At 39.5% G+C, this 13,666-nt stretch overlaps 1 protein-coding gene across 1 annotated transcript in view; it reads right to left on the bottom strand.

Moving 5' to 3' along the window:
* Positions 1–279: 279 nt before the first annotated feature.
* Positions 280–13,666, bottom strand: part of LOC141910372 (regulating synaptic membrane exocytosis protein 2-like) — a 52,255-nt gene continuing 38,868 nt past the window's right edge. Inside the window, 14 exon segments of the mRNA XM_074801105.1 lie at positions 280–381; positions 2,793–3,011; positions 3,655–3,797; positions 4,431–4,633; positions 5,053–5,445; positions 6,101–6,233; positions 7,105–7,199; positions 7,800–8,003; positions 8,913–9,062; positions 9,645–9,822; positions 10,581–10,766; positions 10,996–11,047; positions 11,487–11,597; positions 12,253–12,418. Coding sequence (XP_074657206.1) covers positions 280–381; positions 2,793–3,011; positions 3,655–3,797; positions 4,431–4,633; positions 5,053–5,445; positions 6,101–6,233; positions 7,105–7,199; positions 7,800–8,003; positions 8,913–9,062; positions 9,645–9,822; positions 10,581–10,766; positions 10,996–11,047; positions 11,487–11,597; positions 12,253–12,418 — 2,335 coding nt within the window.

The raw sequence follows: 13,666 nt of genomic DNA on the forward strand, positions 1-13,666 counted from the left end.
AGTTATGGAATTTCACTCCGGCCACGTCCGACATTCATTGGTCGGGCCAAATTCGACCGGCGTAAAAAATGCTTGTATGATCGCGGCTTAAATCGTAAGACTAAGTCAGGCTAGACTTTTCTTCGAAGCAACCATTTCGACCTCAAAAGTCGAATTATCAACCCGCGCAACAATACTGTGGAACCGGTAGTTCGCAAAACGTGTTAATTCAAAGAGGTAACCGCACCTCGACGATAAACGAAGCGCCCGACGCGCGGCGCTATTCATTCCGAATGTTTATTAGGAGGAATCTTCGTCGTCCATGAACTGAATGAAATGAGCGACGATCGGCTGCAACATTCGCGGCGTTTTGTGCAACGTAGCGTCGTAACTATGCAACGCCTGCAAACAATGTAAACAACAAAAATAAACAAACAAACGACAACAAAAAACAACAACAGCGACTTAGACTGAGGCGAAAGAAATTGCGTTAAAATTCTGTGATTGTCTAAATGGAAATTATTCCCAGGGATTAGGATGATGAACTCCTAAGGGCAGCTTACGGGAGATAACACCAAAATACTCAAAAGCATATGACTATAACATGGACATAAACAACTTGGTTATGAATTCTTAGGATTCGCTATGATAGCTGGATGACTGCTATGACTCTTCAGATGGATCCCAGGGACCCTAACTAACTACGGTACCCGGAGATGACTCCCAAATGATATAGGACTCTCAAGCACTGACACAACTACAAACAACAACTTGAGGACGATTCCCAGGGACTCTTAAGCACTTGGAGATGAACTCCCAGGGACTACAAATAACTACTTTCATACTGGGTACTTGGAAATGAAGCTTGGATGTTGTAGGTTCCACTGACTTGAGTTATCGGTTACAAGTTATTTTGAGTAGTCACACTCAGCCCCATTTCTAGATTCATTACTTAAAACAATCTATCGAAATATATAGATTATAGATCATTTGAGGCTGGTTGAATTCTCTTGCAACATTTTCCTGATTTTTTCCCAGGAGCCATAAGTTCGCTTATTGATACACAGACATCAACTTCACGACCCCACTGACTTACACTTGAAACTGTTGATTTTAGAATAGAATTTACCAAAACTGTCAAACCCAGTACCACATTTGAACTGGGTCGAGAGACTTTCGTCAGTGGAACCATGCACACACCCATGGACAAACATTTCAGCATTTCAACTAAACGAATTCTACATCAAATAAAGATGGCTACAAGGCAGGTATAGAGGGAGGTAAGGGAAGGAGAGGTTATAATCGGAGGGAGGTGTTAGCAGACATTGTGTCACTCACCACAATCTTCTATCTGCAGTTCAACTACAAATTGAACATGATTTCATTACGCATTAATTAACCCCAATTAACATAAATACTAATTAATGTATGGATCTCTTCCATATTTAGACACTCGTGGTCAATATGGTTGCAACTGTAAATCCCCTGAAGGACATCATCAAATTAGGAAAGCAACGACAATCTAATCGTCAATTTTTGTTAATTTCGAATTACTGGGAAAATTACGTCATAGGGAAATTTCTGAATGGTTGGTCATTAATAGCATTTGAAATGTCGACGCCATAAGGGAATTTATCGAGCGAGGCAGCCATCGTTTCTGGAAGGGTCTAATAATTCAAATCGTGCGATAAATAGAAAACAAAATATCATCGTACAGAAAAGATAAAAGCATGCGTGAAAATTTGAAAAAAAATTTCTAAGAATATTCTTCAAAAAGAGTAATAGACACCACTGATGAAAATGTTAGATATAAATGAACTATACCTTAAAATATACTGATTTAGGCAAATATTCACCGATAAAATCCACCGAATGAAAACCGAATGTTAAAACTGTATTGAAGCAAGAAAAATTTCTGCGTTTAGAAAAATGTCATCGTTCAACTAAGAGTCTTTTCCCTGTACACCGAGAAAGATAGCTGGTCACCATTTTAAATCAGACTCTGACATTTGATTAGTCCCATAACCCGTGAAAAAAACTGCCATGACCATAAAGAAATATCTTAACAGTATGAATTTAAAATTTTCTGGCGAGAGAACAAAAACTTTTATCATAGGACGTTTCAATTTGTGGTTAACTCGTGAGAATTTTGATAACAAGCAGCTTTGGAAGTTCGACAAACCGAAACTTGCAAATGAAGCATTAAACTGGTACCCTCCTACCACAGCGCCAAAATTACATGGGTAGCCTTATAAAAATCGTACCCATAACACCGACAAGGTATTGGTACCTAACGCCAAACTTTTAGAACCCTTTCATGTAACTTGACAAACTAACTGTGGCACACTTCCATGCCAAACTTATACTTGTACTATTGTACTGCACCAGAGCTGGCCCGTTGTACCAAAAAGCCAACAACATGGTACCTAATATACCACAAGGCAACTGGGTACCCTATGCCAACCTCATACTGGATACACTGGTACCCTATGACGATGCCGTATATATATCTTATATGTTTAGTACCTTGTACCACGCCAAACTTACAATGGTACCCTAATATGACACCCCCTTTTACCAGCACCCTTATATCGCAACGCCAACCGTTAACCAGCACCCGTTCACCACAATGCGACGGGTCACACTCCCAAGAGAACAAAATTGCGGACACACGTTTCCAAAAACAGCACCCTCTAGTGGTTGAAACCTTAGCTAATTCGATTCGTAATGCGTTCGCGACCACTAGATGGCGCGATCGTTTCGGAATACGGCGCAGCGCCGCGCGGTGATTAAACCTAAAGCAGTCACTACACTCGTGAAGCGGGAATAGGCGCCGAACTTCCACCGTAAGATTGACTATCTAAAGAAGACGAGGAACTTCTCCGATGGTGATGACTAACCAGAGACGACGTCGTGAACAGTTTATACCAGCCAATCACAATGTTCGATAAATCGAGGTCGTCCAGCGATATTTGGCCGACGCCCATGAACACTTTACGATCCATACGTCCGTAATCTCCCCAAACGGTCACCTGCAATTAGACGAATACATTTGATGAGACGATTCAATGCAGAGATCATTAGAGCGACTCCTAGTGGCGACTTCATTGACTAATAGTTGAGTTGACCGAAAGGGCTAAAAATCTAGCGGGTAAGAGGCGATATATTTGCACTAATGATAGACGTTATCGCCATCTTTATGGTAAAGTTCAAACTAACGGGCAGCAGAGTCCATTTATACGCAATGATTTACACATTGCCGCCTATATGGTTATAATCAATCAAGTGGGAAGTAGATAATTGTATACGGCTATGGAACTGTTTAATTGTTTGATTCAATCTTGTAGTTTAGAATTCAAAACTGACTAGTCAATAAAACTGCATTAAAGGACGAAGTTAAAACTGGTCTATAAATGACCCGGTATGAGTGATTCAGTTTAATCAACCCCAAATCTTAAGTTAAAACTGGTCTATGAAACCAGCCCCAAATGTGGATACTGTTGAATTAACCCATGCCTACAAGGGCGAAGTTAAAACTGGTCTTAAATGACCCAGTACAGTTTGATCAATGACCCAAATCTTAAGTTAAAACTGGTTTATGAAACAAGCCCCGACAGTGGTTACAGATGAATTAACCCAGATGCTAACCCATGCATAGTTGAATCATGGTTTTACCTGTAGAATTTTTCCGTTACTATAAGGTTCTAGGAATATAAGTTGTTGTTGATATAGAGGATCCAGAGTTCGGCGAGCTATAGTCGTTTTCTGTTTTTCTATACAATGCTTATTTTCCATTAGATAAACCTTTACGTACGGAGCTGAAAATACAAACGAGAACATGGTATCTTGTTTAAACTAAGACATGGTGTCTTGTTTTAACTAAGACAGGCTGTCTTGTTTTAACTAAGACAGGGTGTCTTGTTTAAACTAAGTCAGGGTGTCTTGTTTTAATGAGAGGCAGAGAAGTTTAGGATTAGTGGCAAGTCTCATGATGCCGTCAGACTCAAACCCCTGTGAAAATGAAGCTTTGTCTACCGGGAAGGGTTTCTTCTTTTGATGCATGTCTGAGGGTTTGGGATTTGTACTGTTGCAAGACTCATTATGCCATCGGGCTCAAGCCCCTATGGGTAAGGATGCAATGACTAGAACACGGTTTGTAATCTAAATGTAATAGAATCAGAGGGGTTTGTACTGTGATAGAGACTTGTGAGGCCATCAGGTTCAAATCCCTGTGAGGATGTCTGGATCAACTACTGCAGGTGTTTGTATGGCAGAGAGTCTTGCGATGCCATCAGGTTCGAATCCCTGCACGGGCAAATTTATAGGTTCAAATCCTGGTAGCGAGAAAGTTTCTAGGTCAACCAAAGGTTCTTTCATCTCTGGTCTCCCCCATCTATAGGAAAGGAGACCTAAAAGTCAAGATCAGCCAGTTCAGGAGAAAAGAAATTTACCTGGTAGCATTTTAGCCCCTGGTTTTGCCATGAGTCCTCGCGCGCGGATAACTTCTACTTCTAAATGACCTTTACGATCGAATAAACCTAATTGAATTTCACCTAAACACGGCGAACCTAAAACCTGCCGCCCGACTAGCTGGCCGGGTCCGAGACCCTCGACGAAATCACCGAATTGACCCTCGGGACCCAAACGCATCGTACTCGGTAACCAGGCCCTGGAACGAAACAACAAGAAAGAAAATTACTTAAAATGGACTCGATTCTGGTCAGAGTCAACTTTTAACGAAACTATCATTCATTAGAAAGACGGACAATTTCTGAAAGATATCTTGGAAATTCTCTCAACTATATCTCACCCAAAAACTTCTCAAACTCCACCCCACATCACCCCGCGGTACTTACACACTGACAAGATTCTATCAACCACCCCTCACCCCAAAACTTCTCAAACTCCACCACACATCACCCGCGGTACTTACACACTGACAGATTCTCCACTCAACCACCCTTCACCCCAAAACTTCTCAAACTCCACCCACCCCCACGGTACTCACACATTGATAGATTCTCCACTCAACCACCCCTCACCCCAAAACTTCTCGAACTCCACCATCCCCACGGTACTTACACACTGATAGATTCTCCGCTCAAACTGCCCATACTGCCGTCTGTTGACTCTTTACTGGCTTGTCTCGACATGCGCTGTCTCATATCAGCGGCCGCGCCGACCTCTTCGCTTCGATGAAACGATGTACGTTTATTGTTCTTTGAACTGCTGTTTTCAGTTTGACCTAACTGCGACGTGGAACTCGCGCGACGCGATAATCCGACTAGTGCTGCCACCTTGTATCCGATACTAGGTCTACGTTTGCGTCCGTCTCCGACGTTGCCGACGGCCGAATCGGAAACGCTGCCATCGTTTTTATCGTAGCCGCCGACATCCGTGTTACTAAGGCTACGATTTAGAGGCCGATTGTTAGCACCGCGACTTTCCATTCTGGAGGTGAATTCACTGAAATTGAAACAAACGGCGTTGAAAAATCACTTCAGTGTCTGCAAGCGTGGACCGCAGGCTTAGGCGGGTTGAACATATTCCAGTTTAAGAATAGCTATTTCGGATTACGAACTCTTAATCGGCTGCTCCTATCTGGTTTATGCTGTTAGGTAAAGCATATTCCGGGCCAGAAGAGAATTGCAGAATCGTCAGAGACAAATCGAAACCTGCCTTAGATTTAAGACCGTTGCGAGCTCGTTTTAATATTCTAATAAATCAAGACCAATCTAAACTCAATAACTATCAACAATTTAATATAGTCTTATGAACTTTGACTTGAAGTCACAACTGCGCGACTGCGGCCTAGCCGGGTTAGCTAATAAGACTAGTTTTATAGACCAGGTGCTGCAGTTGGTCAAAATTTGGTTGGAGGTGACCAGTGGATAGTTCAAGTTGACATAGTGACAATAATAGTTTCATTGTTACTATAGTATCTATCTGCCCATTATTTTTAACTCAATTTTGAGCAATTGACCCAAGTTTTAACATTGACTCGAGGGTTAACATAACTATCCTGGGTTTAAAGTTGGAATTTAACTACATCAAAACTGGTCACCGAGGTTCCGAGGAGTGTATCGCGCGAAGGATGTTTCCAGATTTTTAATAGACGTACCTGAGTTTTTTTCTTGGTTTTTCTGACTGCGTCGAACGAACGCTGATTGTACTAATTTTTGATACTTCTGACATGTCGCTAGTTTCCGACGCGTCGCTCTGTAACGCGTCGTCTGACGCATCCGGGCTAAATTCTACAAGATACAGTCATACCGTGTCCATGGTTATAGATACATTCATACAGTTAATTAAAAACCATTTTTTTTCAATTAAAAATCTAATTTTCTCACAAGGAAATCAACGAGGACCTTGCACCACCAGCTATCTGGCATAAATTTCCATAGGACAACCCGATAAAACTTTTGTTTACTTTCCTTTAACTTTCATCTATATTTCTTCTAGCCAACCACATAAAACCATGTTAGAGCGGCTTCGAGTATCTCTGTCTTCAAGAGAAACCTCAAAACACATTTGTTTTCACCACATTAGATTTATTCAGTAATAAAGTGTCATTGATCACTTGAGTGGATTCTGGCACTTAAAATACCATAATAATAATGATAATAATAATAATAATAATAATAATAATAATAATAATAATAAAACATAAGCCAAATTACGTGTCTAGATAAATTTAGATTGATCTTAAGGGTTCAAATACATATATAGTGCTATTTCTATTCATTATTCATAGAATTTGAGAAATTATGGGTAGATGTCAATTGAATCTGAGATGAAATCCGGCATCATTATCTTGAGGGCACGCTAGCGAACAAGTTGGTTGCAAGCAGAACCCTCGATTGCCACATTCGAAAATAAAGTCCCCATTATCAATGATAACTATAACAAACAGTCATTGTTTGAGGCCCGTATGATACCATTTTGGTTCGGGAGTTATCCAGTTTACGGTCGATTGCGAATGAACTAATTTTCACTCTAATAGCAAAACTGACTGTTAACCGCGCCATCTGGTGGCACAGCTCACACGTTGCGGGTACTCGAGCGGTAGAAGCGACAGAGGAGATAGATCGATATAAACGTTCGATGGAGCCTTACTTTTCATACCTTTAGCTCGTCGTCGATGTCGGTCGGTATAATCTCGTACGCGTTCACGACTCACGCGGTCGTGATGGTGATGACTCGGTCGAGATCGATCCAACCTAGAAATAGATACACACAAATTCATGTTCCACTGCGAGAGGAACGTTGTCAGGTTGCAGCCACTTTCCGCCAATTATACGATCCCCTCAATGTTTTCCCTGATTTTTCTATGTTATCACACAAAATTCCCTGAGTGAATCAGAGAAATATCTTAAATGTTTCATTGAGTCACGTATTGAACAAAAAAATGTGTCAATTCCAATGAGTTTTCCAGGATTTTGGTAAAATTTGTCAAATTCCCTGAGATGCCACATCTCTCGAACAAAGTCCGTTAGGAACCCTTCTAGATAAAACGGACGGCTCCAAACACCAAGAACACTGTGATTTAGATATACTTGGAGCCACCCAGATTGGATATACACGTGAAAAATCAAGTTCATCAGGAGCAAACGCTTTAGCAAGGGATAGCTCCAAATATCATGTTTTGGTATTCTCTGAGCCATCCAGTTTGGATAAATGCGTGAAAAACCAAAATCTGGATCTACATTATAATTCAACATTACAATTCTGTTGGGAGGACAATTAAAATGGAGATAAAAATAGATGGGATTATTTCAATAGAATCTCAGAAAAAATTGACCCCAGGTTTCATTGCGTACCTGTCTCTGGAGCCGCGGTCGCTATGACGATCATCTCCCCGGTCCCACGATCGAGTTCTATTATACATAGCTTCACTGTCGGACGACGGGGTCAAATTACCCGACGTCGTAGCACCACGATACTGATTCATTTTCATTTTCATCTTCATTTGCCTCGCTCTCTCCTCTAAATCATGAGTTACTAGAAAACAAAAACATGTTTGAAATTCAGCCTATGTTTAAACCCTTTCAGTGCGTCAACGCCGCAGTGCCATGTATAGATCAGTGATGGACATCAAGGTTTAATTATGTAATTAGTAATTAGTTTTTATCTCTAATGAAAGATGGCAACAGTCAAACGCAGTTAAAGATTAGTAACTAATAATACACTGCACCATGGGGTAGACACACTATTAGTGGTATGCCTGTTATTCAAGACACTGGGGTAGAATCCTTTAAACTTTTTCATTTATCTCCAATACTGGAGATAATTGGTCAGCACTGAAAGAGTTAACTCTAATTGTCAATTGCCAAACTTATAAGAGATATCTTAGGCAAGTTTTGAATGGTCTCTACTCAACCCGTTTCGGAATAGCATAATCTGAAACACCTCACTATATCAAAAATCTCCCATAATGAACCAACCAAAATTTTCTAGTTCATTTACGAATAATTGTACTGCCTCTACTACAGTGAATACCTCTCTACGGAGAACGTTTTGCCCTGAACCAAAAGTAGCGAGGTTTTAATGTTGAAGCAGCTGCTAAGAGTTCATAATCCAGAATTCAATCGAAACCTGCCTTAGGTAATGAGAATTTGCGTTTCAACGTGAAACCGTTACAAGCAAACTGACCGATCGGAAATGGCAACGCTTAGGCTAAAAAAAATTGATACCTTGTTTCTCAGCTCTGCTGAGCTTAAATGTTGACCCGGCCGGCCGCCTATCTACCCTATACATTACTTTTTTTAAAATCGTGATCAATTTTACCATAACAGACCCGGCCGGTATAGAAATGAACTGTTTATAAATTTTATCATATTTTACAAAAATGACCCGGCCGCTGCGGAGAAACAAGGTATCATTTTTGTTTAGCCTTACGAATCGTCCGAATGAGACGAGGACGACAATATTTACCTCTATCACGACTGGCTTGTTGCGCTTGTATTGGTATCGATGGTAACTGGCGTTTTTTCGGAGATGGCGTACTGGTGGGTGTAACGTTAGCCGAACGAGACGGTGACTGTCCGGTCATTACTCGTATCGGTGAACCAGGTATCGTCGATCTACAAATACAATGTTTCAAGAAGTTAAAAGTTTCTTGAAGTTGAAAGGTGTACGATTACATTAATTTCTATGAATTCGTTTGGAAAATATTGCACACATTCTAAGCGCTTTCTAGCAGCCTGGGGCCAGTTGCACAGTCGTGACTTAAGTCCAAAAGTGGTCTTAAATCTTAAGACTGGTCTGAAGTTGGCTATAAAACTAAGTTGGTCTTAGACTGATCTTAAGTCTAAGCCATAACTATGCAACCAGCCCCTGGACCTCGCACGCCTCAGACATTCGATACTTTATCACTGTTCTTACAATTCTTGACCATCCAGGCTTTGCGTTTGTTCAGCGCTATTTCAGCTGAGACATTTTCAGTTAAAAATAAACTACCAATACCAGATATTGGACATTCTATCAGCAGATATCATATCAGGCTGCTGATTGATACTTTCAAAAACTGATCGTCCACACTTCACATGTGTCCAGAACTTCCGAGACATTTCTGATTGAAAATGAACTACAAACACCAGACATTAGATACTTTATCGGCAGATATGATGATTGAAACCTGCTGATTGATCAAAATACTGACTCACCTCATTTCAGGTGGGGATAACGACCGCGACACCATTTCCGGTATGTGCTGCCGACCCGGAGACCTTGACCTCGTTCGCGGGTCGTGATCTTGTTCTCTGGAAGGCGACCTCGACCGCTGACCTCGATTCGGCACTGCAAGTTTAGGAGCGTTAGAATCATCCTCTGAATTGTTCGTGCCTATAATATTGATCGTAGAAGGTTTCCCGGGTAACGCCCGACCCAAAGTCGTTGTTTTTCTCTATCTTACTTTTTTCAAGCAGACGTGAGTTTTTAAAACGGTGCATTCGGTGAAATACTATAAATCTATATCGACTATCGAGATCTCAAGTGATTTCGATCAGATATTTCGATATTTGGTGCCTGATTTAGAGTGATAATGTGTGCGATATTGCTGGGGATGGATCCAAAGCTGAAAAAGACCTCAAAAGGATGCGAGCACCAGTGGTGTAAGAATATGTCATTGACGATCATTGAAGGGCACCACAGATTCCACACCCTATATTTCAAAATAGGACCTGCAGATTCTTTCCTTGTGTTAGAATTCAGTTATCAGATAAATAAGTCATTAAGTTATCCGTAGGTCGCTAGTTCATTTAACCAGGTCAATGAAGTTTTTTCAATCATCCCTGTCATTTACCCCATCACGAATGACTTCTCCTTACTAGTTTTGTGCCAAGTTATACATTTTACTGAGTTTCACAAATAATTTTACTTAACGCGATAGCGTTCCCTGGAAAAACCACAAATCCCTTAGATTCAGGAGTCCTGGCATCAGTAACCGGCACATCTGTTTATCAACCACTTACATTCCCCTGGTGGCAAATGGTGCAGTTTGGTGATAATTCAACAAAAGAAAACTAATTCTAACTAAAATCTCTCTTAAATTCGGATATAAATAATTCAATCACGTTAGAAAGTATTGATTTCGAACTGACCTGTCGTTGATTGTTGAACCCTGTGTCGGTTAGGAAGCGGAGACGACGGACACCGGTCTCGTTCTCGCTCGCCGCGTCGCGACGGCCGACGCTCTAGTTCGTAATCTTCACTACCAGGTGGCGGGCTACACGAACTACCGACCGAACTGATACTAGCTCCGTCTCCTCGTCCGACTATACCCGAACCTAGATCCCAAACGGAATTCGATGTTTAATAAACTGACCTGGGAAGATTTGCAGCCCGGAAAACCGGGGAAATTCATTTTCAGGATCTTGGAGTTGCGTTACGGGACCCAGTTCCACAGTTCAGTGTTAAGATTTGACTCAGAGTTAACTCATCGAAAATGAACAAATTTTAACTCAGAGTTAACTCTAACAGTGGAACTGGGTCCAGACGGTTAATACGTATACTTACGGTACCAACTATTGTTGTAGTCATCATATTCGTCGCGGCGATGACGAGATTTCTACAGACGAGAAAAATAACATTCTGATCAGATAAATAGGAACTTTGGAGGCATATTTATGTCGATTCCAAGTGCGTATTTCGATTAGCTGTTGAGTACAAACGAGTTTATTCCCCGGGTAGCAAGTTCTCATAAATACACCAAGATCCAGTTTCACCAAAAAGGTTTAACTATTAAATCGATTTAATTACTTCGTTAATTCAGTTTATCTTAAATGAATTTAGGCCTTAATCCTTTTTGTGAAACTGGGCCCATAGTATGTGCCCGTCGTTTCAAAATGGTAGCACATTGAAAAAGAACAAAAGTTGTTACTGTGAATATTTTGGTAATTCAACCGAAAGCGTATTTTATGAATCGTTGGAAACTTTAATCTCTTTAACTACTGCATCAACCGATGAGAAGATTCAACTTGTGGCAAGCGAGGATGAATAATACTTACAGCAGATGTAGGTGAGAGCGGGGTGGACATTTGTTGTTGGTCGTCAGAAGCGTGTATTTTATACCAATACGCCTCATCTCTTAAATCAGCCGTCGCCAGATCTATTACAACCTGTAAACAATCATCATCAAATCATCATCAAATAGATGTTAATTAATGGCTTTAAATTTGAATCTCGATTTACATCTAATGCACAATAATTTGTGAGTCAATTTTGGGCGCAATTACCACAGTTTGTGAGTTAAGATTAGTTCATCCTTCAAATATTAAAATTGTGTTATAATTTGTGTTATCATTAGTATCATTATTAGTAGTATTATTATTGCAAAGATTAGAATTATCTGAATTATCATTATTAAGGGTGGCCAAAAAACCAGGGTGGCCACTTTCTGCCAATTTACAAATTCCCCAAATTTTTCCAGATTTTCTATGTATAAACACAAATCTCCCGAATAAATCCAAGAGGTTTCTTGGTTTAAAATGTTACAATTTATTCATTTTTATGAAACACATATTGATAAAGAAATGCACGGTAAATAGCATATCCATATTCCCCGAGTTTGCCAGGTTTTTTTTGCAAAATTGGTCAAATTTTCCCTAGATTTTTCCAATTCTCTGAGTTTGCCAAGTTTTTGGCAAAATTGGTCAAATTTCCCCTGATTTTTTTCTAGATTTTTCCGATTCTCAGAGGTTTTCCAGGTCAGTGGCCGCCCTCTGTTAACCGGGGCGAAATCACGCGAACAATGCGACCAAATCTGTGTCTTACCTCTCCTAGGAATTCGCTGCCGTTTATTCGATCGTGATCCCAGATCGTAATTTCCAGCGCGCGTCCGTTTATTTCTCCCGGTTTCAACGGCGAATAAATCAACGTTTGATTCCACTTCGGCTCGAGCGTTTTCAAAATCGTCTTCGTTCGTCGTTTACTTTTCTCGCTATCGAAGAAAAATTCAACAAGTGACACATTTTTTTTTCAAATACCTCAAAATTCTATGAATTCGTTAATTTGAAAAAATATCAATTTTGCCTAATGGCAAAAAGGTTTCAATGTCAATTTCCTAATTCCAAAATATCTACCAATCAGGAACAAATTCTAATTTTCATATTACATTTTTTTTTCAATATCTAAGATTTCAGGAAAACGAGAATTTTGTTTCCTAATTCTAAATTGTGATTCATTTATTTCTAATTTGAAAAATTATTCATTTTGCGTATTGGCAGAAAAAAGTTTCAATGTTAATTTCGTAATTCCAAAATTTCTGCCAATCGGGAACAAATTCTAATTTCCATATTACGTTTTTTTTTCAATATCAAAAATTTCTGGAAAACGAGAATTTTGTTTCCTTATTCTAAATTGTGATTCATTTATTTCTAATTTGAAAAATTATTCATTTTGTGTATTGGCAGAAAAAAGTTTCAATGTTAATTTCGTAATTCCAAAATTTTTACCAATTGTGAACAAATTCTAATTGTCATTTTACATTTTTCTCTATATCTAAAATTTCTTAATCTAAATTTGGCTCGTATTACTAAAAATACTTCTTGTTAACCTAGAAATATCTTTGTCACCCCCGAAATATCTTTGTACAAAAAAACGCATGGATACGCAATAATATTCATCCTAGAAACAAAGCAATGACGCAAAAATCTCATGGCAATTCTAAAGATATAATCGGAATAAATAGACTGAGTGACAAATAAATGATTCGGAAACATTTGATTGGAAGTAGTTTATTTTTGGGTGAATAAGTGTTATTTACAGAAAATAACCCGGAATCAACTAACTGTTCGTAGAAGATAATCTGACCTTCTAAAAATCAGAGACAAAGTTTCCACGATCTTGATTAACAGAAGCTAATAACACCAACTGTGAGCCACCCACTCGAAAAAGGATAGCTCCAAATTCAATGATTTTGGGTATATTTGTAATCACGCCTTTTAGATTCATGCTTGAACCAAAAAATGGCTCCAAGCTATCATTTATTTTGATGACAATATCAAACCGATTATGTTGATATACTGCTTTACCTCCTTGTTCAAACAACTGATTTTAATCACCAACAAACTCTGATGACTTTTTAGACAGTTGCTATGATTCATTTTGAAGACAATATTGTACCCTTGATACAACTTCTTATTTTCTTGTTTTAAACACAACTGATTTTAATCATCTACGATGAACT

The sequence above is a fragment of the Tubulanus polymorphus genome, chromosome 8, assembly GCF_964204645.1.
Source record: "Tubulanus polymorphus chromosome 8, tnTubPoly1.2, whole genome shotgun sequence".
Taxonomy (NCBI): Eukaryota; Metazoa; Nemertea; class Palaeonemertea; order Tubulaniformes; family Tubulanidae; genus Tubulanus; species Tubulanus polymorphus.